Below are 26628 nucleotides of genomic sequence, written 5' to 3' on the forward strand. Positions count from 1 at the left end.
GCAACCAACTGGAACAATGAGAATTGGCTGCTCATCAATAATGAAATGTACTAGAAACAGTCCTGACCAGAGTAAAATCCAAACATGATACATACCTCATCACTTCCATGTTATCGGTTTAGTCTCTCAGCTCAGGAAAATGTGTATAGTAGGACTGTCTGTTTTATCACAAGCAAACGCTATCTAAAATATGGATTGATTGCTTTACCATGGTCTTACAATGCCCCCCCCCCCCCCCCCCCAAAAGATTCAACCGTTTTCCCTCAGCGGCCAAAACAACAACAACAACGACAACAATCACTACTGGAAAATAAGTGTATGTTTTTATGGTTCTAGACTCTAAAACCAACGTCACTGCTAGCTATCATGTAAATAGTGTTTATAGGCTGTTTTCTAGGTTCACATTTTAATTATAATAAATAAATGTTCAAATGTACTTTTGTGGCATGTTTTTATTTCATCTGTATGTACAATTTCATTGTGCATTGAATGTCTAAAACTTACAGATTTTTTTTAATGTGAAACAAAGTAGACTCGATAATTGGAAAGGGTAGGGCGTCTATTTGGAGATTGCATATGAGTTCTCTGCATGCATTGCATAGTAACCCACCACGAGGTGTCTATATTGTATCAATGTGATCATATTTTGGATAGTCTCTGATTTTATTTAAGTTATAGTCTAATTAAGCAAAATGGGTCTTTTTTTTATTTATTAAGGAAACAGGCTAAACAGATCTGTTTAGGCCAAACAACATCTTAACCACACACCTGTAATGTAGTTGGAACACATTATGCTGTTCAGTATTGCTCGTTGTTTGTTATATGAGAACCCCTTATGCTGTTTGTTATATGAGAGCCCATTATGCTGTTCAATATAACTTGTTTTATGTCTCCTTTTACAAAGTAGACGTTGTAAATTACCATTCATCTCCTCTGCACGCTCGAAAGCTTCCATTCAGGTTTCCCCCCCTCTGAAATTTGAAGACGTGTGCTTCCCAGACTATGCATCTTGTCATCATTGTGCACACACTGCTGATGAATAGGCCATAGAGATAGATAGAGAACTCATCTTTGTATCTGTGCCATTATAGCGTAGGTGACAGCACGGGCAGCGCCGTTGAGGCTACCTCCATTTTGAAGTAGGACATATTCACGATTGGCTCATCCCTCCTAATGACCCGGTTGGACATCACTTCAACTGGGTTTTAACCAGTGAGAAATGGCTAGCTAGTTAGCAGCGTGCAACTAGTAGTGTTTCAATCTTTGACATCACTCTCTCTGAGACCTTGAAGTAGTTGTTTCCCTTGCTCTGCAAGGACCGCAGCTTTTGTGGAGCGATAGGTAACGACACTTTGTGGGAGGCAGTTGTTAATGTGTTCAGAGGGTTCCTGGTTCAAGCCCAGGGTTGGGGCGAGTGACGGAATCAACACTGTTATGTGGGACACCAGGAGGGATCAACCAGTGAAGTTGGAAGCCCCACCAAATCGACTACATTAAAATGGTGGAAGCCCTCAATGGCGCTGCCCATGCTAAGTGGACTTTTGGCCGCTAGAGTCCTCTATTTTTCTCTATGGTATAGGCACACACGCACCCCTCTTTGCCTCCCTCCCCAGAACCCTCCTCTTTCCGATGAAATCTGAGATTGCAAAGGGAAGGTAGAACGACCTGTGTGACTCTAGCCACAATAACGATTAACTACACTAGTGCAATTTGCGGTTCACCTTCAGAATAAAAGTCCCCGATTTGAAAGTGATTGAAACGGACACAAATATTAGAATCATCATGCCATATTTGGAATAGATCATGCTAAATGAGATCAGAATGTTAAATACATGTAACAAAATACAATCATTTGTTAATTTGACACAACAAAAAAAATCTGTTGAAATCGCACTGTGGATGTAGTAGACTTTATGATTGCATGGGGGGGGGGGGGGGATGATCTTTATATGCACTAAACAACCTAACCTATGGATGAAATGGGGCATCAGCCAACTCAGTAACACTCACAGAACACAACTGTGTAGAGTTTTAGTGTCTTTAGCTCTTATTGCAGGACAAAGAAAACCAGGGTGAAACATTCAGCGTGTTAAAGCTATGGATAATCAGTGTGAAAACAAGGCAGATGTTTACGGCAAGAATAGGAAAGAGCTCATCCTTGAACTTAGGTAGATATTCAAGATGATGGGACCAAAGGCTACCTTGCACAGCAAATAACCCAACAGAGTGGGACGTGTATCATGTGCAAAAAATAAACCGGCAACATTCATCACAGCTATGTAATCCATGCACAGCAGACATTACTAGTAGAGCTGGACATGACAACAGAAAGCAACCTAGTAATGTACCTCTATCCAGACATGACAACAGACATGACAACAGAAAGCAACCTGCCTCCACATGTACCTCTATCCAGACATTACTAGTAGAGATGGACATGACAACAGAAAGCAACCTGCCTCCACATGTACCTCTATCCAGACATTACTAGTAGAGATGGACATGACAACAGAAAGCAACCTGCCTTCACATGTACTGTAGATTGCTTGAATCTCAGAGGTTTCATTTTGTGTTTCATGTCATCTTTACAAAGTTGTGTTCTGTGAGTGTCACTGAGTAGAATGATAGCCCATTTCAAAGGGTGCACCGTCTCTAATTTAGGCTGTACACATCCAATTTGTACTATATGTTCAATGCCCACTGTAGGCTGTATGCTTAGTGTCTCATTTCACACAGTTTTTTTCAGAGTCCCACAATAAGAGCTAATGCTATAATATTTGTGTAAACTGTACAGAGTTCTGTTTTGTGAGTGTCACCGAGTAGGCTGATACCCCATTTCATGGGTGCAACATCCCTAGGTTAGGTTGTACAGTAAACATAAGTATGCTCACAATGCAATTCTACTACATCCTCGGTACATTTTCAACTTATGTTTACTTGTTTTGTGTCAAATTAACAAATTATTGTCTTTTGTTGAATTCATATAACAACTAGTTCAAATATGGAATGATTCCAATATTTATATCCGTTTGAATCACTTTCTTTTGGGGGACTTTTATTTTGAAAGCGAACCACTCAATCCACTATTTGGGAAGTATGCGGGAGGGCATGGGACAGAGAATTGTATAGTTCCGGTGGATAAAGTTGTGTATGTCAACTGTAGGGGCGCTCGTGTTTAAAAAAAAAAAAACACTTTATTTAACTAGGCAAGGTAGTTAAGAACAAATTCTTATTTACAATGACGGCTTAACTGTCTTGTTCAGGGGCAGAACAACATATTTTTACCTTGTCAGCTGGCCCAAAGCTCTAACTACTAGGCTACCCTGCCGCTCCATGTTACTAGCGATCGGAAGTGTTTGGAGCGAGAGATGCAGGTTGAAGTGGCCAGAGTCAGGGTAGTGCAGGTGTTGTATGCTGAGGCAGTGAAGAAAGTAGAGGAGGATGGGTCAAGGGTGAGGGATCCTGAGAGGATCCCTGTGAGTAGTAGATCTGTGCCAGCACAGAGGGATAGGCCAACGAGTGATATATGCTTCTTAAGAGTTCATAGCAATGGTTATCAACTGTACCACAGAAATGCAATGTAAATCACAGAAAATAGATGTTGTGGTGGAAGCTGCAGAGAACTATTTTGGTATATGAGATTTTGACTTCAGAAGGGTTACAGGGTGTGTTGAGTGGTGGTGTCCCGTCCTTCCAGGTCGTTGGCACGGTGCAGGAACAAATAGGTTCAAAGTAGTGGAATGGGGTAGTGGGTTTTTAATGAGTGTAGGTGGCAGCTGCAGTGAATTACCTGGGTGTATAAGATTTTACTGCAGAACAGTTTATGGGGTGGTGATTGTTATGAAATAGTGTTATATAGGTGTAGGGTTAGTTTGTGGTGTATTTTTTTTCTCCTTTTTAGGAACAGGAATAATGAAGAGAATTTCATGTAGATAGGCCGTGACTGGCCTTCCACTTTAATGTTGTAGGTGGTGGTGTGTGCACCTTTAAATCGGATGTGATCCGCCAACCCCAAAGAAGAAGAAGAAGTTCACTATTGTGGCTAGCTTCACACAGGTGGAAGAACGGACCATGAAAAGATAGTATAGTCGTGGAAAATCTGAACTATTTATATTTTCTAAAATGAAATAGATCAAAGTAATAGAATACGTGTAAAAGATTGCGAATCTAGAATTGTATTTAAACATTTACAAACTTGACAAGAACCAACAAACCAAACGGTCGAGTCTGGTCGAAGTTAGCTTGTTCGGCTAATCAGTTAGCTAGCTAATCAACTATCAAGAAAAACGGCTAAACTCCTAACAAAAACAAAAAAAATGATCGTTTAAACATCAAATAGTTTCCTTTTAGGAATTAACTTTTGAGCTACGGATGAAAAAAAAAAAAGTGTAAGAAAATCCCAACTCGTGAAGAAACACAACAGCTAACAGCTACAACTGTAATGTTGTTGGGGCAACGGGGACTGGTTCTCCGCTGTGGTAACCCGTCGGTGTGTCGACGCTGGACACCTTGGGTTCAGTGGCGACTCGGGGGTTTCTTTTTCCTGCTGTTGCTGGAAGGGACCTTGTGTCTCGCCAACCCCAGCATTAGCACTGTCTCTGCTCTGGACATCAACAACCACCCCAGTGTCAACGTCTACATGAGTGAGGAGGAGGTCAGCAAGCTTTTGGGTAAGCACACACACATATACATATATTTTATGAAGGACTTCATTTAAAAAACAGCTAACTAGCTAGCAGTTGGTTAGCTGTTCGCTCATTTTAATCATAACTATTTAGTTAGGTATCGGGCATAGGGGTTAGTTTTACATGTATGTGGTACTGGTGTGTGTTGTGAGGGTGTACTGTATACTCCGGACTGCTTGTAAAGCAAACTGTCTAACTAACTAGTTAGCTAACGTTAACCAGCTAAGCTACACCGGTTAGGTAATAACTTCAGGTGAGTCCAAACAATATGGACCGCTGAGGAAGTGGTTTTCTTTCCCGAGTAACGTTAACTCATTCATAGACGGTAACAACCTTTCAGAGCCTATTGACGGTAGTGTCTTCTGGACAGGGTAAATGACGCTCGATCTGAACGTTAACGCATCACTTACGGTAATAATATATATATGGTATATTGGCTATCACACAATGTAATGTGCATCCCGACACCTACTATGCGGGATGGAAACAGGACCCCCCCCCCCCCCCCCCCCCCCCCAGGACTGAACAGACCAGCGAGTCCAGGTTACACGCATTCTAAGCCAAACTCATGCATTCACTTCTTAGAAGTATATTTAAAGAAAAAAATGAATCTGAGATCTTGTTAAACCATCACATAATGGTATGTCCATACTCACATGAGCCATATGAACCCATTGCATGAACAGTAGGCGATGGCCTAGCTTCTATGCTGTTTAATGAACATTCAATGGGGTCCTGTTTGACTGACTGTTCTTTGTGTTTGTGTTGTTACTGAAATTAGGCTATGCCTATGTTCTGACTACCAGTGTAATAACCATTATATCACTAGTGCAAAAACAACAGCCATCCTGTTCATTGGATGTTTTTAATATGGGGGTTTGTTAGCTAGCTAGAGATATGCACTAGAAGGTGGGACGGGTAGCAGTTTGGAAGCAGTCATTATCGTAGTGAGTGCCACGGCAAAACTAGGCCTTTTTTGCTGGAGCAACCATTTCCACAAGGAAAGGAGAGAATAAACGTTGGAGCGGAGAGAAGCTCTAACAGCCTCTGGTAATATGGACTTGGTCCCATTTGGGATGGACTTGGTCCCATTTGGGATTCACAGATGGACTTCACTTGAGGCTGGTTTTATTATTTTGACCTCCCCACATTATAATTGGAAGAAGTGTAAACTCTTAACTGCCTATTAGCTAGAAAGGCCAACTCCTAACACATGTGGTCTAGTAGCAGCTGGTTAAACAAAGGTTAGCCGTGTGATGGAAAAAAATCATGTCCAAGTCAAGAAAGCTTTACCAGCAGCCAGCGGCATTGTACTCATGGCTTCAAACCCTATGCAGATACTTCAGGGAGTATAATTAGCTCCAACGAGTGTAAAAAGATTAGGAGTTGAGAAATAAAGTTGACATTATGAAGAACATTACCCTTGTTTCTACAGTTGGTATGTTATTTAAAATGTTTTATTCTGTTGCTAATATTCATAACATAGAAATATATAACTTTTTTTAAATTACATTTTTTAAAGTACTTAAATAAAATATCTGTTTTTGTGGACCCCCTGGTTGAATACCCCTTGCTGTAACATTATCTGTAGTTGTACTTCCTTATGCTCTTGCTAGACTGGGCGGCAGGTAGCCTAGTGGTTAGAGCGTTGGACTAGTTAACCGAAAGGTTGCAAGATCAAATCCCCGAGTTGACAAGGTAAAAATCTGTCGTTCTGCCCCTGAACAAGGCAGTTAACCCACTGTTCCTAGGCCGTCATTGTAAATAAGAATTTGTTCTTAACTGACTTGCCTAGTTAAATAAAGGTTTTTTAGAAAATGTTAAATGTTTTTAGATGTTTAAAAGATAATAATTTAACATTTTTTGGGGGTACCCCCTTTTTTATCTCCCCAATTTTGTGATTTCCAATTGGTCTTGTCCCATTGCTGCAACTCTACAGATTTGGGAGAGGCGAAGGTCAAGAGCTATGCGTTCTCTGAAACACGACCCTGCCAACATGCACTGCTTCTTGACACACTGCTCGTTTAACCCGGAAGCACCAAAGGTGTCAGGAGGAACCACTGTCTTGCTGCCGACCAAAGTCAGCTAGAGCGCAAGGAGTCGCTTGCGCATAATGGGACAAGGGAATCCCGGCCGGCCAAACCCTCCCCTAACCCGGGCGACGCTGGGCAATATGTGCTCCGCCTTATGGATCTCCCGGAGACATAGCCTGGGAGCGAACCCAGGGATGTAGTGACCCCTCAAGCACTGCGATGCAACGCCGTTGACCTCTGGGCCACTCTTGGAGACCCCTGGCTAGATATTTTAAGAGAAAGGGACAGATGATATAACTGATATAAGCATAACAAAATGGTAAAAATGTAAGCATATCATGATGTATTCCTCTCATAAATGGGATGCGACTGAGTGTTTTTTGAATCTTGTTGGCTAATTTTCTGTGTCATTATTTCTCTCTATTACTGAGTCCTCTTTAGTCACTTTTGAGCAAAATGCTCTTGGATTGACACAGCCTTCTCACAAGGGATTGACTGCAGAAAACCCTAGCGATATTGTCTGTTTTTCATAAGGGGATCGACCGCAGCAAGCCCTAGCGATATTGTCTGTTTTTCATAAGGGGATCGACCGCAGCAAGCCCTAGCGATATTGTCTGTTTTTCATAAGGGGATTGACCGCAGCAAGCCCTAGCGATATTGTCTGTTTTTCATAAGGGGATTGACCGCAGCAAGCCCTAGCGATATTGTCTGTTTTTCATAACATTCTAATTCTATATTGCGCCAAATGTGCACCCACACCCGCAACGTTATCGTGGAAAATATTACCGTTACCAATCGCCGGTCAGCAACTGAGCTGTAAATCCGGCCGTATATTGAACGTTGAGATTTGCAGCAGTCTCTTTGGCAAAGGAGTCGCATGTTAGCCTGAGTACCAGTCTATTTAGCTAAAGAGACTGGTACTGAGACTACCAGATTTATACATCCGGTGAAACATCTGGCTCCTTGTTCTATCTCTGCCTGACCACTGCTGACAGAGATGAGAGGAATAAAATAGAGCGCATTTTAATTGTGCCGTTAGAACGCTGACCGTGGACATTTTGCCTGACAAATAACCTCGACCCCAAAATGTCATGACCATCACAGCCCTAATGTGGTTCTACTTCCCCATATCCTACCCAACTCCTGTGACTCCTGCAGCCGCTAGCTACTCTGTGACTCCTGCAGCAGCTAGCTACTCTGTGACTCCTGCAGCAGCTAGCTACTCTCTGAATCCTGCAGCAGCTAGCCACTCTGTGACTCCTGCAGCAGCTAGCTACTCTGTGACTCCTGCAGCAGCTAGCTACTCTGTGACTCCTGCAGCAGCTAGCCACTCTGTGAATCCTGCAGCAGCATATCCTTCTGACAGCCTGGGTACCAATCTGTTTTAGCTAATATTCCACTCCTTGTACTCTGTCATATGGAAACGTTTAGCATAACAGGCGTGTCAAGGAGTGAAACTATAGCAAAACAGACTGGTACCCAGACTACTTCTGCCATGGCTATTTCACCTTTGTTTAGGTAACAGGTGCTGCCTCTCTAGGCAGCAAGCAAAGTGATTGTGCAGATTTAGTGACTGAGAATGAAAGGGTGATTTGTAAGGGACTGTGATCCTTTGGGGAACGGACCTAGAGTTGGGCTTCTGTTCCGCTACATAGATATCACATTAACATCAGGAGCTCCCGCCTTTTTATCATGGGGTTATGTCCTAAATGGCAGCCTATTCCCTACATGGTGCTCAATGGGCCCTGGTCAAAAGTAGTGTACTACAAAGGGAATAGGATGCCATTTTGGGAATAGGGTGCCATTTTGGGGTCATCTCGAGGTTGGACTAAAAAAAATATTCAATAGTTTTCTGGCTGCATATTGAATTCATTCCGTTAAAAATAGGACTTCTTTATTTAGGTTTTTCCACAAGAAGTGATTGTTTTTCACCAAAACTGGTCGGCGTAGCAAGCACAGCTACCAGATATCGATCCTACCAGACACTTGTTGAATAAGGAGTATGCTTAGACCTGAGATCAACAGTAAAACCCTCTCGTCTCCTCTCTCTGACCCTGGACTCCAATAGAGAAGACGTGTGTTCCTGCTTTCCACTCATCCCTCTCAGACGTTTCCTCTCCTTCTCTCTGGGGTCTCCAAAGCTCTGTAATTCATTTTACAGATACTTATCAGACTCACTTTGCTGCAGGATTCACAGGAGTCACAGAGTAGCTAGCGGCTGCAGGAGTCACGGAGTAGCTAGCGGCTGCAGGAGTCACAGAGTAGCTAGCGGCTGCAGGAGTCACAGAGTAGCTAGCGGCTGCAGGAGTCACAGAGTAGCTAGCGGCTGCAGGAGTCACAGAGTAGCTAGCGGCTGCAGGAGTCACAGAGTAGCTAGCGGCTGCAGGAGTCACAGAGTAGCTAGCGGCTGCAGGAGTCACAGAGTAGCTAGCGGCTGCAGGAGTCACAGAGTAGCTAGCGGCTGCAGGAGTCACAGAGTAGCTAGCGGCTGCAGGAGTCACAGAGTAGCTAGCGGCTGCAGGAGTCACAGAGTAGCTAGCGGCTGCAGGAGTCACAGAGTAGCTAGCGGCTGCAGGAGTCACAGAGTAGCTAGCGGCTGCAGGAGTCACAGAGTAGCTAGCGGCTGCAGGAGTCACAGAGTAGCTAGCGGCTGCAGGAGTCACAGAGTAGCTAGCGGCTGCAGGAGTCACAGAGTAGCTAGCGGCTGCAGGAGTCACAGAGTAGCTAGCGGCTGCAGGAGTCACAGAGTAGCTAGCGGCTGCAGGAGTCACAGAGTAGCTAGCGGCTGCAGGAGTCACAGAGTAGCTAGCGGCTGCAGGAGTCACAGAGTAGCTAGCGGCTGCAGGAGTCACAGAGTAGCTAGCGGCTGCAGGAGTCACAGAGTAGCTAGCGGCTGCAGGAGTCACGGAGTAGCTAGCGGCTGCAGGAGTCACGGAGTAGCTAGCGGCTGCAGGAGTCACGGAGTAGCTAGCGGCTGCAGGAGTCACAGAGTAGCTAGCGGCTGCAGGAGTTGGGTAGGATATGGGGAAGTAGAACCACATTAGGGCTGTGATGGTCATGACATTTTGGGGTCGAGGTTATTTGTCAGGCAAAATGTCCACGGTCAGCGTTCTAACGGCACAATTAAAATGCGCTCTCTTTTCTCCTCTCATCTCTGTCTGCAGTACAACTGCGACCTGGCCAAGATAAAGCAAAGCAGTGTGACACAGACAACCCCACAGAGTTACACATGGAATAAACAAGCATACAGTCAATAATACAATAAGTCTATATACAGTGTGTGCAAATGGAGTAAGGAGGTAAAGGCAATAAATAGGCCATAGTAGTGAAGTAATTACAATTTAGCAAATTAACACTGGAGTGATAGATGTGCGTATGATGATGTGCAAGTAAGTATTCACTAGAAACCCAAACGGAAGCAAACAGAATGTGGAGGGACCTACCTGAATTATTATTATTTTTTTCCCGTTAGCAACTGTTAGCAACGGTTTGGACTGAATGAGTACACCCCGGTCGTGTCTCAGATTTCTCTGCTGCTTTTTGAATGGGGGAACATGATTGGCTGTATTTACATTACAGTCAGTCTGCTCCGATCCCTGGAGCTGACACACCATGTAAACAACGTTGGAGACGGAGTCTTGCTGCTCTGAGCATTTACAGGAGAGGGCACGTTTCTCCCCGATCGCCTCAATCAATAAGTACGGTAATAGTTACATTCATAAGACATAGGCCTAAGTAGTGTAATATGGTGATAGTTACGTGAGACATAGGCCTAAGTAGTGTAATATGGTGATAGTTACATTCATAAGACATAGGCCTAAGTAGTGTAATGTGGTGATAGTTACGTGAGACATAGGCCTAAGTAGTGTAATATGGTGATAGTTACATTCATAAGACATAGGCCTAAGTAGTGTAATATGGTGATAGTTACGTGAGACATAGGCCTAAGTAGTGTAATATGGTGATAGTTACATTCATAAGACATAGGCCTAAGTAGTGTAATATGGTGATAGTTACGTGAGACATAGGCCTAAGTAGTGTAATATGACGATAGTTATGTGAGACATAGGCCTACGTAGTGTAATATGACGATAGTTACGTGAGACATAGGCCTAAGTAGTGTAATATGGTGATAGTTACGTGAGACATAGGCCTAAGTAGTGTAATATGGTGATAGTTACATTCATAAGACATAGGCCTAAGTAGTGTAATGTGGTGATAGTTACGTGAGACATAGGCCTAAGTAGTGTAATATGGTGATAGTTACATTCATAAGACATAGGCCTAAGTAGTGTAATATGGTGATAGTTACGTGAGACATAGGCCTAAGTAGTGTAATATGGTGATAGTTACATTCATAAGACATAGGCCTAAGTAGTGTAATATGGTGATAGTTACGTGAGACATAGGCCTAAGTAGTGTAATATGACGATAGTTATGTGAGACATAGGCCTACGTAGTGTAATATGACGATAGTTACGTGAGACATAGGCCTATGTACTGTAATATGGCCACAGTTTTAGAAAACACTTCTCCTTGTTGATGCTAGGCCATCTGGATTGTCTCACATCAGGCTGAAAGGGAGGTTGTCAAATTTGGTTAGTCCTGTATGGTTGCGTTCTCCGTCTCCTGGTAGAGAAAACATGAGGTTTTTTTTTTTGTTTTGGTAAAATCAAATCCAGCTGTATTCTAACTGTGAAAGGGATAAGGCAGGTTCCCTCGGAGGTGCTTTCTAGAAGTACGTCTGTCAGGCAGTGTACCAGGGTCTTCTCTAAAGTACCTACAGGTAACACTGCCACAGAGATGGGACAAAGACTCAGTCAGTGACATACATTTCTACATACACTTACAGCCCTTCTACCCACCTCTAGTGTTGTTGTCCACTAGCCTGGTAGTGTGCCCCACCTCTAGTGTTGTTGTCCACTAGCCTGGTAGTGTGCCCCACCTCTAGTGTTGTTGTCCACTAGCCTGGTAGTGTGCCCCACCTCTAGTGTTGTTGTCCACTAGCCTGGTAGTGTGTCCCACCTCTAGTGTTGTTGTCCACTAGCCTGGTAGTGTGTCCCACCTCTAGTGTTGTTGTCCACTAGCCTGGTAGTGTGCCCCACCTCTAGTGTTGTTGTCCACTAGCCTGGTAGTGTGTCCCACCTCTAGTGTTGTTGTCCACTAGCCTGGTAGTGTGTCCCACCTCTAGTGTTGTTGTCCACTAGCCTGGTAGTGTGCCCCACCTCTAGTGTTGTTGTCCACTAGCCTGGTAGTGTGTCCCACCTCTAGTGTTGTTGTCCACTAGCCTGGTAGTGTGCCCCACCTCTAGTGTTGTTGTCCACTAGCCTGGTAGTGTGTCCCACCTCTAGTGTTGTTGTCCACTAGCCTGGTAGTGTGTCCCACCTCTAGTGTTGTTGTCCACTAGCCTGGTAGTGTGCCCCACCTCTAGTGTTGTTGTCCACTAGCCTGGTAGTGTGCCCCACCTCTAGTGTTGTTGTCCACTAGCCTGGTAGTGTGTCCCACCTCTAGTGTTGTTGTCCACTAGCCTGGTAGTGTGTCCCACCTCTAGTGTCGTTGTCCACTAGCCTGGTAGTGTGTCCCACCTCTAGTGTTGTTGTCCACTAGCCTGGTAGTGTGTCCCACCTCTAGTGTTGTTGTCCACTAGCCTGGTAGTGTGTCCCACCTCTAGTGTTGTTGTCCACTAGCCTGGTAGTGTGTCCCACCTCTAGTGTTGTTGTCCACTAGCCTGGTAGTGTGTCCCACCTCTAGTGTTGTTGTCCCACTAGCCTGGTAGTGTGTCCCACCTCTAGTGTTGTTGTCCACTAGCCTGGTAGTGTGTCCCACCTCTAGTGTTGTTGTCCACTAGCCTGGTAGTGTGTCCCACCTCTAGTGTTGTTGTCCCACTAGCCTGGTAGTGTGTCCCACCTCTAGTGTTGTTGTCCACTAGCCTGGTAGTGTGTCCCACCTCTAGTGTTGTTGTCCGGTGGGCCAATATTACCTAGCCAGGTGAACAACCAGAGAACTGTACGGTGGGCCAATATTACCTAGCCAGGTGAACAACCAGAGAACTGTACGGCAGGCCAATATTACTTGGCCAGTTTGGTTGAAATGCAGCTGCTCACTAGAGGCCCATTTACAATGGGTGTTTTTACGCAGTCCTTTCAACAGTGGTAGTCCTGGGCTGAGTGTTAGCCCCAGGATGAGCTCTTTGTTTGTCAAAAGTCTCTGGTGCCTTTCAGGTTGGCACAAAGCCTGGGTTGCGATCAGGTCTATATATATATATATATATATAATCACTCTCTTTAACACACACCGCCTGCTGTTTACTAAAAGGAATGGATTGTTATGGAATCATGGTTATATAAAATAAATATATATGGACACATATTCAGAGCATTGCACGTTCTAGTCAGTTATTTGGGAGTAAGGTTGTTTTGGGATTCTATTTTCTCTTGTCTTTTCTTTTGGATAACTTAAAAAAATGGAGCCATCATGTCATGAGGAGAATCCCTCTAGGGATAAAGAGAGAGAACTAGACCTCTTAAAGGCACCCAGACATAGCCTTCAGAGAACCAGACCCAGACATAGCCTTCAGAGAACCAGACCCAGACATAGCCTTCAGAGAACCAGACCCAGACATAGCCTTCAGAGAACCAGACCCAGACATAGCCTTCAGAGAACCAGACCCAGACATAACCTTCAGAGAACCAGACCCAGACATAGCCTTCAGAGAACCAGACCCAGACATAGCCTTCAGAGAACCAGACCCAGACATAGCCTTCAGAGAACCAGACCCAGACATAGCCTTCAGAGAACCAGACCCAGACATAGCCTTCAGAGAACCTGACCCAGACATAGCCTTCAGAGAACCAGACCCAGACATAACCTTCAGAGAACCAGACATAACCTTCAGAGAACCAGATCTCTTAAAGGCACCCAGACATAGCATTCAGAGAACCAGACCCAGACATAGCCTTCAGAGAACCAGACCCAGACATAGCCTTCAGAGAACCAGACCCAGACATAACCTTCAGAGAACCAGATCTCTTAAAGGCACCCAGACATAGCCTTCAGAGAACCAGACCCAGACATAACCTTCAGAGAACCAGACATAACCTTCAGAGAACCAGACCTCTTAAAGGCACCCAGACATAGCCTTCAGAGAACCAGACCCAGACATAACCTTCAGAGAACCAGACATAACCTTCAGAGAACCAGACCTCTTAAAGGCACCCAGACATAGCCTTCAGAGAACCAGACTCAGACATAGCCTTCAGAGAACCAGACCCAGACATAGCCTTCAGAGAACCAGACCCAGACATAGCCTTCAGAGAACTAGACCCAGACATAACCTTCAGAGAACCAGACATAACCTTCAGAGAACCAGACCTCTTAAAGGCACCCAGACATAGCCTTCAGAGAACCAGACTCAGACATAGCCTTCAGAGAACCAGACCCAGACATAGCCTTCAGAGAACCAGACATAACCTTCAGAGAACCAGACCTCTTAAAGGCACCCAGACATAGCCTTCAGAGAACCAGACCCAGACATAGCCTTCAGAGAACCAGACCCAGACATAGCCTTCAGAGAACCTGACCCAGACATAGCCTTCAGAGAACCAGACCCAGACATAACCTTCAGAGAACCAGACATAACCTTCAGAGAACCAGATCTCTTAAAGGCACCCAGACATAGCATTCAGAGAACCAGACCCAGACATAGCCTTCAGAGAACCAGACCCAGACATAGCCTTCAGAGAACCAGACCCAGACATAACCTTCAGAGAACCAGATCTCTTAAAGGCACCCAGACATAGCCTTCAGAGAACCAGACCCAGACATAACCTTCAGAGAACCAGACATAACCTTCAGAGAACCAGACCTCTTAAAGGCACCCAGACATAGCCTTCAGAGAACCAGACCCAGACATAACCTTCAGAGAACCAGACATAACCTTCAGAGAACCAGACCTCTTAAAGGCACCCAGACATAGCCTTCAGAGAACCAGACTCAGACATAGCCTTCAGAGAACCAGACCCAGACATAGCCTTCAGAGAACCAGACCCAGACATAGCCTTCAGAGAACTAGACCCAGACATAACCTTCAGAGAACCAGACATAACCTTCAGAGAACCAGACCTCTTAAAGGCACCCAGACATAGCCTTCAGAGAACCAGACCCAGACATAGCCTTCAGAGAACCAGACCCAGACATAGCCTTCAGAGAACCAGACCCAGACATAGCCTTCAGAGAACCAGACCCAGACATAGCCTTCAGAGAACCAGACCCAGACATAGCCTTCAGAGAACCAGACCTCTTAAAGGCACCCAGACATAGCCTTCAGAGAACCAGACATAACCTTCAGAGAACCAGACCTCTTAAAGGCACCCAGACATAGCCTTCAGAGAAACAGACCCAGACATAACCTTCAGAGAACCAGACCCAGACATAGCCTTCAGAGAACCAGACCCAGACATAACCTTCAGAGAACCAGATCTCTTAAAGGCACCCAGACATAGCCTTCAGAGAACCAGACCCAGACATAGCCTTCAGAGAACCTGACCCAGACATAGCCTTCAGAGAACCAGACCCAGACATAACCTTCAGAGAACCAGACATAACCTTCAGAGAACCAGATCTCTTAAAGGCACCCAGACATAGCATTCAGAGAACCAGACCCAGACATAGCCTTCAGAGAACCAGACCCAGACATAACCTTCAGAGAACCAGACCCAGACATAACCTTCAGAGAACCAGATCTCTTAAAGGCACCCAGACATAGCCTTCAGAGAACCAGACCCAGACATAACCTTCAGAGAACCAGACATAACCTTCAGAGAACCAGACCTCTTAAAGGCACCCAGACATAGCCTTCAGAGAACCAGACCCAGACATAACCTTCAGAGAACCAGACATAACCTTCAGAGAACCAGACTTCTTAAAGGCACCCAGACATAGCATTCAGAGAACCAGACCCAGACATAGCCTTCAGAGAACCAGACCCAGACATAGCCTTCAGAGAACCAGACCCAGACATAGCCTTCAGAGAACCAGACCCAGACATAGCCTTCAGAGAACCTGACCCAGACATAGCCTTCAGAGAACCAGACCCAGACATAACCTTCAGAGAACCAGACATAACCTTCAGAGAACCAGATCTCTTAAAGGCACCCAGACATAGCATTCAGAGAACCAGACCCAGACATAGCCTTCAGAGAACCAGACCCAGACATAGCCTTCAGAGAACCAGACCCAGACATAACCTTCAGAGAACCAGATCTCTTAAAGGCACCCAGACATAGCCTTCAGAGAACCAGACCCAGACATAACCTTCAGAGAACCAGACATAACCTTCAGAGAACCAGACCTCTTAAAGGCACCCAGACATAGCCTTCAGAGAACCAGACCCAGACATAACCTTCAGAGAACCAGACATAACCTTCAGAGAACCAGACCTCTTAAAGGCACCCAGACATAGCCTTCAGAGAACCAGACTCAGACATAGCCTTCAGAGAACCAGACCCAGACATAGCCTTCAGAGAACCAGACCCAGACATAGCCTTCAGAGAACTAGACCCAGACATAACCTTCAGAGAACCAGACATAACCTTCAGAGAACCAGACCTCTTAAAGGCACCCAGACATAGCCTTCAGAGAACCAGACCCAGACATAACCTTCAGAGAACCAGATCTCTTAAAGGCACCCAGACATAGCCTTCAGAGAACCAGACCCAGACATAGCCTTCAGAGAACCAGACCCAGACATAACCTTCAGAGAACCAGATCTCTTAAAGGCACCCAGACATAGCCTTCAGAGAACCAGACCCAGACATAACCTTCAGAGAACCAGACCCAGACATAACCTTCAGAGAACCAGACCTCTTAAAGGGAACCCGGGCTTTTCCTCCAGGCTTCGACACAGACCGCAGCATCACTAATTGTTTTCCCACATGACTGACAGTCAGGCTGGTGACTTGTCTCGTAAATCCTTCTGTTTGACACTGGGTGCTTCACCTGGCGTTCTCTCCTCTCTTCTCCACCCCCCTCGTCTGGTGGGGCTAAAGAGATCCCCATCTCCTCCTGGTGTCCTCTGGACAGACTCGGATCCCCATCTCCTCCTGGTGTCCTCTGGACAGACTCGGATCCCCATCTCCTCCTGGTGTCCTCTGGACAGACTCGGATCCCCATCTCCTCCTGGTGTCCTCTGGACAGACTCGGATCCCCATCTCCTCCTGGTGTCCTCTGGACAGACTCGGATCCCCATCTCCTCCTGGTGTCCTCTGGACAGACTCGGATCCCCATCTCCTCCTGGTGTCCTCTGGACAGACTCGGATCCCCATCTCCTCCTGGTGTCCTCTGGACAGACTCGGATCCCCATCTCCTCCTGGTGTCCTCTGGACAGACTCGGATCCCCATCTCCTCCTGGTGTCCTCTGGACAGACTCGGATCCCCATCTCCTCCTGGTGTCCTCTGGACAGACTCGGATCCCCAGCACTCTAGAAACTAGTAAAAGTAGATTAAGAAAGAAGACCGGTCATTCATTTTCCCCATTTTAAGAAACGTCCACATGAACAAGCAGAAGGAAAAACATGGAAATACCCTTATTTATTGAAAATGAACTTTTCATCAGCAGATTCATTATCAGCTGTGTGTGTGTGACCTGCAGATCTGTGTGTGTATGTGTGTGACCTGCAGATCTGTGTGTGTATGTGTGTGACCTGCAGATCTGTGTGTAAATGTGTGTAACCTGCAGATCTGTGTGTAAATGTGTGTGACCTGCAGATCTGTGTGTGTGATCTGTGTGTGTGTGTGTGTGTGACCTGCAGATCTGTGTGTGTGTGTGTGACCTGCAGATCTGTGTGTGTGTGACCTGCAGATCTGTGTGTGTGTGTGTGACCTGCAGATCTGTGTGTGTGTGTGACCTGCAGATCTGTGTGTGTGTGTGACCTGCAGATCTGTGTGTGTGTGTGACCTGCAGATCTGTGTGTGTGTGTGACCTGCAGATCTGTGTGTGTGTGTGACCTGCAGATCTGTGTGTGTGTGTGACCTGCAGATCTGTGTGTGTGTCCGTCCTGCAGATCTGTGTGTGTGTCCTGCAGATCTGTGTGTGTGTCCTGCAGATCTGTGTGTGTGTCCTGCAGATCTGTGTATGTGTTCTGCAGATCTGTGTGTGCGCCCACACGTGTTTGTGGTTTCTAAATTCTCATAATACTAGCCTGTTGTGGCTTGATGTTTCACCATAGAGCCTCTTCAAATCAATTTCCAAATCAAATGAACACTGACCAGCTCTCCCACCAGCACCTCAGGCAGCAGCTCTGTGAAGTTGACCTGGAAGTGGAGTCCCATCTGAAAGTGTTTTACTGCCTCTGACCCCAGCCTCTGACCCCAGCCTCTGACCCCAGCCTCTGACCCCAGCCTCTGACCACTAGCGCTAATCTCTCACTCCCCTGGTTGGTATTAGGACTGATGGGGGGGGGTTCTCTTATACAGAAGACCATCTGTGTGGACGGGGGGGGGGGGGGGGGTCTCTTATACAGAAGACCGTCTGTGTGGACGGGGGGGTATCTTATATAGAAGACCGTCTGTGTGGAGGGGGGGGGGTCTCTTATATAGAAGACCGTCTGTGTGGCGGGGGGGGGTCTCTTATATAGAAGACCGTCTGTGTGGCGGGGGGGGTCTCTTATATAGAAGACCGTCTGTGTGGAGGGGGGGTGGGGGTCTCTTATATAGAAGACTGTCTGTGTGGACGGGGGGGTCTCTTATATAGAAGACCGTCTGTGTGGAGGGGGGGGGGTCTCTTATATAGAAGACCGTCTGTGTGGCGGGGGGGGGTCTCTTATATAGAAGACCGTCTGTGTGGCGGGGGGGGTCTCTTATATAGAAGACCGTCTGTGTGGAGGGGGGGGGGGGTCTCTTATACAGAAGACCATCTGTGTGGAGGGGGGGGGTCTCTTATACAGAAGACCATCTGTGTGGAAGGGGGGGGGTCTCTTATACAGAAGACCATCTGTGTGGAGGGGGGGTGGGGGTCTCTTATACCTTATACAGAAGACCGTCTGTGTGGAGGGGGGGTGGGGGTCTCTTATATAGAAGACCGTCTGTGTGGACGGGGGGGTCTCTTATATAGAAGACCGTCTGTGTGGAGGGGGGGGGGTCTCTTATATAGAAGACCGTCTGTGTGGCGGGGGGGGTCTCTTATATAGAAGACCGTCTGTGTGGAGGGGGGGGGGGCCTCTTATACAGAAGACCGTCTGTGTGGAGGGGGGGTGGGGGTCTCTTATATAGAAGACCGTCTGTGTGTAGGGGGGGGTCTCTTATACAGAAGACCATCTGTGTGGAGGGGGGGGGGGGGGGGGGTCTCTTACACAGAAGTTTTAAAAGAGGTGTAATTTATTACTAAGGTTGGTATGCTAATGAGGTCCAAACACCCCATATGTTGACAAGATGGTCTACCCCAAACACCCCCAACTATACAAGGCAGTGGTCTGCTCCTTTATTTTCACAAAACACCAGATAGACTCAACTTTTACTCTGTACCAGTATCACTATTGTACATTCTCAGCCAAGTGTGAACCAAACATTCCTCAAAGGTTCAACCAAGAGCCATAACAACTTCTTAAACGGCTCACTGGATGATCAACAAACGCCTTCGCCCAGTTAGTTGTGGTTACCCCGATGTAAATATCTAGGCTACGATTCAGCACTTCATGCTCCGCTTATAACAACTTCTAGTCCGAGGACGCATCTGAATATTTAAAATGTTTCTCTCTTATTTTCTCTGTACTGATGTTAGAGAGACCTGGACACTGGGACTAGACATCCACTATGTTGATGTGAGAGAGACCTGGACACTGGGACTAGGCATCCACTATGTTGATGTGAGAGAGACCTGGACACTGGGACTAGGCATCCACTATGTTGATGTGAGAGAGACCTGGACACTGGGACTAGGCATCCACTATGTTGATGTTAGAGAGACCTGGGACTAGGCATCCACTATGTTGATGTGAGAGAGACCTGGACACTGGGACTAGACATCCACTATGTTGATGTTAGAGACCTGGACACTGGGACTAGACATCCACTATGTTGATGTGAGAGAGACCTGGACACTGGGACTAGCCATCCACTATGTTGATGTGAGAGAGACCTGGACACTGGGACTAGACATCCACTATGTTGATGTTAGAGACCTGGACACTGGGACTAGGCATCCACTATGTTGATATGAGAGACCTGGGACTAGGCATCCACTATGTTGATGTGAGAGACCTGGACACTGGGACTAGGCATCCACTATGTTGATGTGAGAGAGACCTGGACACTGGGACTAGGCATCCACTATGTTGATGTGAGAGAGACCTGGACACTGGGACTAGGCATCCACTATGTTGATGTTAGAGAGACCTGGACACTGGGACTAGGCATCCACTATGTTGATGTTAGAGAGACCTGGACACTGGGACTAGACATCCACTATGTTGATGTGAGAGACCTGGACACTGGGACTAGCCATCCACTATGTTGATGTGTGAGAGACCTGGACACTGGGACTAGCCATCCACTATGTTGATGTGAGAGACCTGGACACTGGGACTAGCCATCCACTATGTTGATGTGAGAGACCTGGACACTGGGACTAGCCATCCACTATGTTGATGTTAGAGACCTGGACACTGGGACTAGGCATCCACTATGTTGATGTGTGAGAGACCTGGACACTGGGACTAGCCATCCACTATGTTGATGTGTGAGAGACCTGGACACTGGGACTAGCCATCCACTATGTTGATGTTAGAGACCTGGACACTGGGACTAGGCATCCACTATGTTGATGTTAGAGAGACCTGGACACTGGGACTAGGCATCCACTATGTTGATGTGAGAGAGACCTGGACACTGGGACTAGACATCCACTATGTTGATGTGAGCGAGACCTGGACACTGGGACTAGACATCCACTATGTTGATGTGAGAGAGACCTGGACACTGGGACTAGACATCCACTATGTTGATGTTAGAGACCTGGACACTGGGACTAGGCATCCACTATGTTGATGTGAGAGACCTGGACACTGGGACTAGGCATCCACTATGTTGATGTGAGAGACCTGGGACTAGACATCCACTATGTTGATGTGAGAGAGACCTGGACACTGGGACTAGGCATCCACTATGTTGATGTTAGAGAGACCTGGACACTGGGACTAGGCATCCACTATGTTGATGTTAGAGAGACCTGGACACTGGGACTAGACATCCACTATGTTGATGTGAGAGACTGGGACTAGCCATCCACTATGTTGATGTGTGAGAGACCTGGACACTGGGACTAGCCATCCACTATGTTGATGTGAGAGACCTGGACACTGGGACTAGCCATCCACTATGTTGATGTGAGAGACCTGGACACTGGGACTAGCCATCCACTATGTTGATGTTAGAGACCTGGACACTGGGACTAGGCATCCACTATGTTGATGTGTGAGAGACCTGGACACTGGGACTAGCCATCCACTATGTTGATGTGTGAGAGACCTGGACACTGGGACTAGCCATCCACTATGTTGATGTTAGAGACCTGGACACTGGGACTAGGCATCCACTATGTTGATGTTAGAGAGACCTGGACACTGGGACTAGGCATCCACTATGTTGATGTGAGAGAGACCTGGACACTGGGACTAGCCATCCACTATGTTGATGTGAGAGAGACCTGGACACTGGGACTAGCCATCCACTATGTTGATGTGAGAGAGACCTGGACACTGGGACTAGGCATCCACTATGTTGATGTGAGAGAGACCTGGACACTGGGACTAGCCATCCACTATGTTGATGTGAGAGAGACCTGGACACTGGGACTAGGCATCCACTATGTTGATGTGAGAGAGACCTGGACACTGGGACTAGCCATCCACTATGTTGATGTTAGAGAGACCTGGACACTGGGACTAGGCATCCACTATGTTGATGTGAGAGACCTGGGACTAGACATCCACTATGTTGATGTGAGAGACCTGGACACTGGGACTAGCCATCCACTATGTTGATGTGTGAGAGACCTGGACACTGGGACTAGGCATCCACTATGTTGATGTTAGAGAGACCTGGACACTGGGACTAGCCATCCACTATGTTGATGTGAGAGACCTGGACACTGGGACTAGACATCCACTATGTTGATGTGAGAGACCTGGACACTGGGACTAGGCATCCACTATGTTGATGTGAGAGAGACCTGGACACTGGGACTAGACATCCACTATGTTGATGTGAGAGACCTGGACACTGGGACTAGGCATCCACTATGTTGATGTGAGAGAGACCTGGACACTGGGACTAGACATCCACTATGTTGATGTGAGAGAGACCTGGACACTGGGACTAGCCATCCACTATGTTGATGTGAGAGAGACCTGGACACTGGGACTAGCCATCCACTATGTTGATGTGAGAGACCTGGACACTGGGACTAGGCATCCACTATGTTGATGTGTTAGAGACCTGGACACTGGGACTAGGCATCCACTATGTTGATGTTAGAGAGACCTGGGACTAGGCATCCACTATGTTGATGTGAGAGACCTGGACACTGGGACTAGGCATCCACTATGTTGATGTTAGAGAGACCTGGGACTAGACATCCACTATGTTGATGTTAGAGAGACCTGGACACTGGGACTAGACATCCACTATGTTGATGTGAGAGACCTGGGACTAGGCATCCTCTATGTTGATGTGAGAGACCTGGACACTGGGACTAGGCATCCACTATGTTGATGTGAGAGACCTGGGACTAGGCATCCACTATGTTGATGTGAGAGACCTGGGACTAGGCATCCACTATGTTGATGTGAGAGACCTGGGACTAGACATCCACTATGTTGATGTGAGAGACCTGGGACTAGGCATCCACTATGTTGATGTGAGAGACCTGGGACTAGGCATCCACTATGTTGATGTGAGAGACCTGGGACTAGGCATCCACTATGTTGATGTGAGAGACCTGGGACTAGACATCCACTATGTTGATGTGAGAGACCTGGACACTGGGACTAGCCATCCACTATGTTGATGTGTGAGAGACCTGGACACTGGGACTAGACATCCACTATGTTGATGTGAGAGACCTGGACACTGGGACTAGGCATCCACTATGTTGATGTTAGAGAGACCTGGACACTGGGACTAGGCATCCACTATGTTGATGTGAGAGACCTGGACACTGGGACTGGCCATCCACTATGTTGATGTGAGAGACCTGGACACTGGGACTAGACATCCACTATGTTGATGTTAGAGACCTGGACACTGGGACTAGACATCCACTATGTTGATGTGAGAGAGACCTGGACACTGGGACTAGGCATCCACTATGTTGATGTGAGAGAGACCTGGACACTGGGACTAGACATCCACTATGTTGATGTGTTAGAGACCTGGACACTGGGACTAGGCATCCACTATGTTGATGTGAGAGACCTGGACACTGGGACTAGGCATCCACTATGTTGATGTGAGAGAGACCTGGACACTGGGACTAGACATCCACTATGTTGATGTGTTAGAGACCTGGACACTGGGACTAGACATCCACTATGTTGATGTGAGAGACCTGGACACTGGGACTAGACATCCACTATGTTGATGTTAGAGACCTGGACACTGGGACTAGGCATCCACTATGTTGATGTGAGAGACCTGGACACTGGGACTAGCCATCCACTATGTTGATGTGAGAGACCTGGACACTGGGACTAGGCATCCACTATGTTGATGTGAGAGAGACCTGGACACTGGGACTAGGCATCCACTATGTTGATGTTAGAGAGACCTGGACACTGGGACTAGCCATCCACTATGTTGATGTTAGAGACCTGGACACTGGGACTAGGCATCCACTATGTTGATGTGAGAGACCTGGACACTGGGACTAGGCATCCACTATGTTGATGTGAGAGACCTGGACACTGGGACTAGGCATCCACTATGTTGATGTGAGAGAGACCTGGACACTGGGACTAGCCATCCACTATGTTGATGTGAGAGACCTGGGACTAGCCATCCACTATGTTGATGTGTGAGAGACCTGGACACTGGGACTAGACATCCACTATGTTGATGTGAGAGAGACCTGGACACTGGGACTAGACATCCACTATGTTGATGTGAGAGAGACCTGGACACTGGGACTAGGCATCCACTATGTTGATGTGAGAGACCTGGACACTGGGACTAGGCATCCACTATGTTGATGTGAGAGACCTGGGACTAGACATCCACTATGTTGATGTGAGAGACCTGGGACTAGGCATCCACTATGTTGATGTGAGAGACCTGGGACTAGGTATCCACTATGTTGATGTTAGAGACCTGGGACTAGACATCCACTATGTTGATGTTAGAGACCTGGACACTGGGACTAGACATCCACTATGTTGATGTGAGAGACCTGGGACTAGACATCCACTATGTTGATGTTAGAGACCTGGACACTGGGACTAGGCATCCACTATGTTGATGTGAGAGACCTGGACACTGGGACTAGACATCCACTATGTTGATGTGAGAGACCTGGACACTGGGACTAGGCATCCACTATGTTGATGTGAGAGACCTGGACACTGGGACTAGACATCCACTATGTTGATGTGAGAGACCTGGACACTGGGACTAGGCATCCACTATGTTGATGTGAGAGAGACCTGGACACTGGGACTAGCCATCCACTATGTTGATGTTAGAGAGACCTGGACACTGGGACTAGACATCCACTATGTTGATGTGAGAGACCTGGACACTGGGACTAGGCATCCACTATGTTGATGTGAGAGACCTGGACACTGGGACTAGCCATCCACTATGTTGATGTGTTAGAGACCTGGACACTGGGACTAGGCATCCACTATGTTGATGTGAGAGACCTGGACACTGGGACTAGGCATCCACTATGTTGATGTGAGAGAGACCTGGACACTGGGACTAGGCATCCACTATGTTGATGTGAGAGACCTGGGACTAGGCATCCACTATGTTGATGTGAGAGACCTGGACACTGGGACTAGACATCCACTATGTTGATGTGAGAGAGACCTGGACACTGGGACTAGGCATCCACTATGTTGATGTGAGAGAGACCTGGACACTGGGACTAGGCATCCACTATGTTGATGTGAGAGACCTGGGACTAGGCATCCACTATGTTGATGTGAGAGACCTGGGACTAGGCATCCACTATGTTGATGTGAGAGACCTGGGACTAGGCATCCACTATGTTGATGTGAGAGACCTGGACACTGGGACTAGGCATCCACTATGTTGATGTTAGAGAGAGACCTGGACACTGGGACCAGGTGTCCACTATATTGCGTTCACCTGTCCTGTGTTTTCAGCTCAGTCCAGTTAATTTATGAAGTTTCTCACAGACACTGATCACTGTTCAGTTCATACCATTGCTCCACAACAGAAAGGGAATCAGTGTTGATTTGTCTGATCTCAGTCCAAATGTTCGGACATATGCTGTGGGGGGTATCGATAGTTAACATATCGCAATATTATTTTGGACGATGCTACTTTTGTCTTGTAACGATTTATTTGTATTTACAGTTGAAGTCGGGAGTTTACATACACCGTAGCCAAATACAGTTAAACTCAGTTTTTCACAATTCCTGACATTTAATCCTAGTAACAATTATCTGTTTTAGATAGGATCTTCAAATAATATTTTTGCAGGAATCTCCTTGCGAATGATTTTGCCGAAGATTGTATCATCAGTTAGGATCACCACTATATTTGAAGAATGTGAAATGTCAGAATAATAGTAGAGAGAATGATTTACTTCAGCTTTTATTTCTTCCATCACATTCCCAATGCATCAGAAATGTACATATACTCAATTAGTATTTTGTAGCATTGCCTTTAAATTGTTTAACTTGGGTCAAATGTTTTGGGTAGCCTTCCACAAGCTTCCCACAATAAGGGGTGAATTTTGGCCCATTCCTCCTGACAGAGCTTGTGTAACGGAGTCAGGTTTGTAGGCCTCCTTACTCGCACACACTTTTTCAGTTCTGCCCACAACTTTTCTATAGGATTGAGGTCAGGGCTTTGTGATGGCCACTCCAATACCTTGACTTTGTTGTCCTTAAGCCCGTTTGCCTCAACTTTGAAAGTGTGCTTGGGGTCATTGTCCATTTGGAAGACCCATTTGCGACCAAGCTTTAACTTCCTGACTGATGTCTTGAGATGTTGCTTCAATATATCCACATAATTTTCCTGACTCATGATGCCATCTATTTTGTGAAGTGCACCAGTCCCTCCTGCAGCAAAGCACCCCCACAACATGATGCTGCCACCCCCGTACTTCACGGTTGGGATGGTGTTCTTCGGCTTGCAAGCCTCCCCCTTTTCCCTCCAAACACAACGATGTTCATTATAGCCAAACAGTTCTACTTTTGTTTCATCAGACCAGAGGACATTTCTTTGTCCCCCTGTGCAGTTGCAAACCGTAGTCTGGCTTTTTTATGGCGTTTTTTTGAGCAGTGGCTTCTTCCTTGCTGAGCGGCCTTTCAGGTTTTGACGATATTGGACTCGTTTTTACTGTGGATATAGATACTTTTGTACCTGTTTCCTCCAGCATCTTCACAAGGTCCTTTGCTGTTGTTCTGGGATTTATTTGGACTTTTCGTACCAAAGTACGTTAGTCTCTAGAAGACAAAATGCGTCTCCGTCCTGAGCGGTATGACGGCTGCGTGGTCCCATGATGTTCATACATATTGTTTGTACAGATGAACGTGGTACCTTCAGCTGTTTTGAAATTCCTCCCAAGGATGAACTAGACTTGTGGAGGCCTACAATTTTTTTCTGAAGTCTTGGATGACTTCTTTTGATTTTCCCATGATGTCAAGCAGAGGGTCACTGAGTTTGAA

The 26628-nt window shown here is 46.5% G+C and overlaps 1 protein-coding gene across 3 annotated transcripts in view; it reads left to right on the forward strand.

The window, feature by feature from the left end:
* Positions 1-3930: 3930 nt before the first annotated feature.
* Positions 3931-26628, forward strand: part of ryk (receptor like tyrosine kinase) — a 144903-nt gene continuing 122205 nt past the window's right edge. Inside the window, exon 1 of one of the 3 annotated variants that reach the window (XM_036978933.1) lies at positions 3931-4670. In XM_036978933.1, coding sequence (XP_036834828.1) covers positions 4442-4670 — 229 coding nt within the window. In that variant the 5' untranslated portion in view covers positions 3931-4441. The remainder of the gene's footprint in view (positions 4671-26628) is intronic. The other 2 variants (XM_036978931.1, XM_036978932.1) reach the window with 2 other exon arrangements.

The sequence above is a fragment of the Oncorhynchus mykiss genome, chromosome 5 (genome assembly GCF_013265735.2).
Source record: "Oncorhynchus mykiss isolate Arlee chromosome 5, USDA_OmykA_1.1, whole genome shotgun sequence".
Taxonomy (NCBI): Eukaryota; Metazoa; Chordata; class Actinopteri; order Salmoniformes; family Salmonidae; genus Oncorhynchus; species Oncorhynchus mykiss.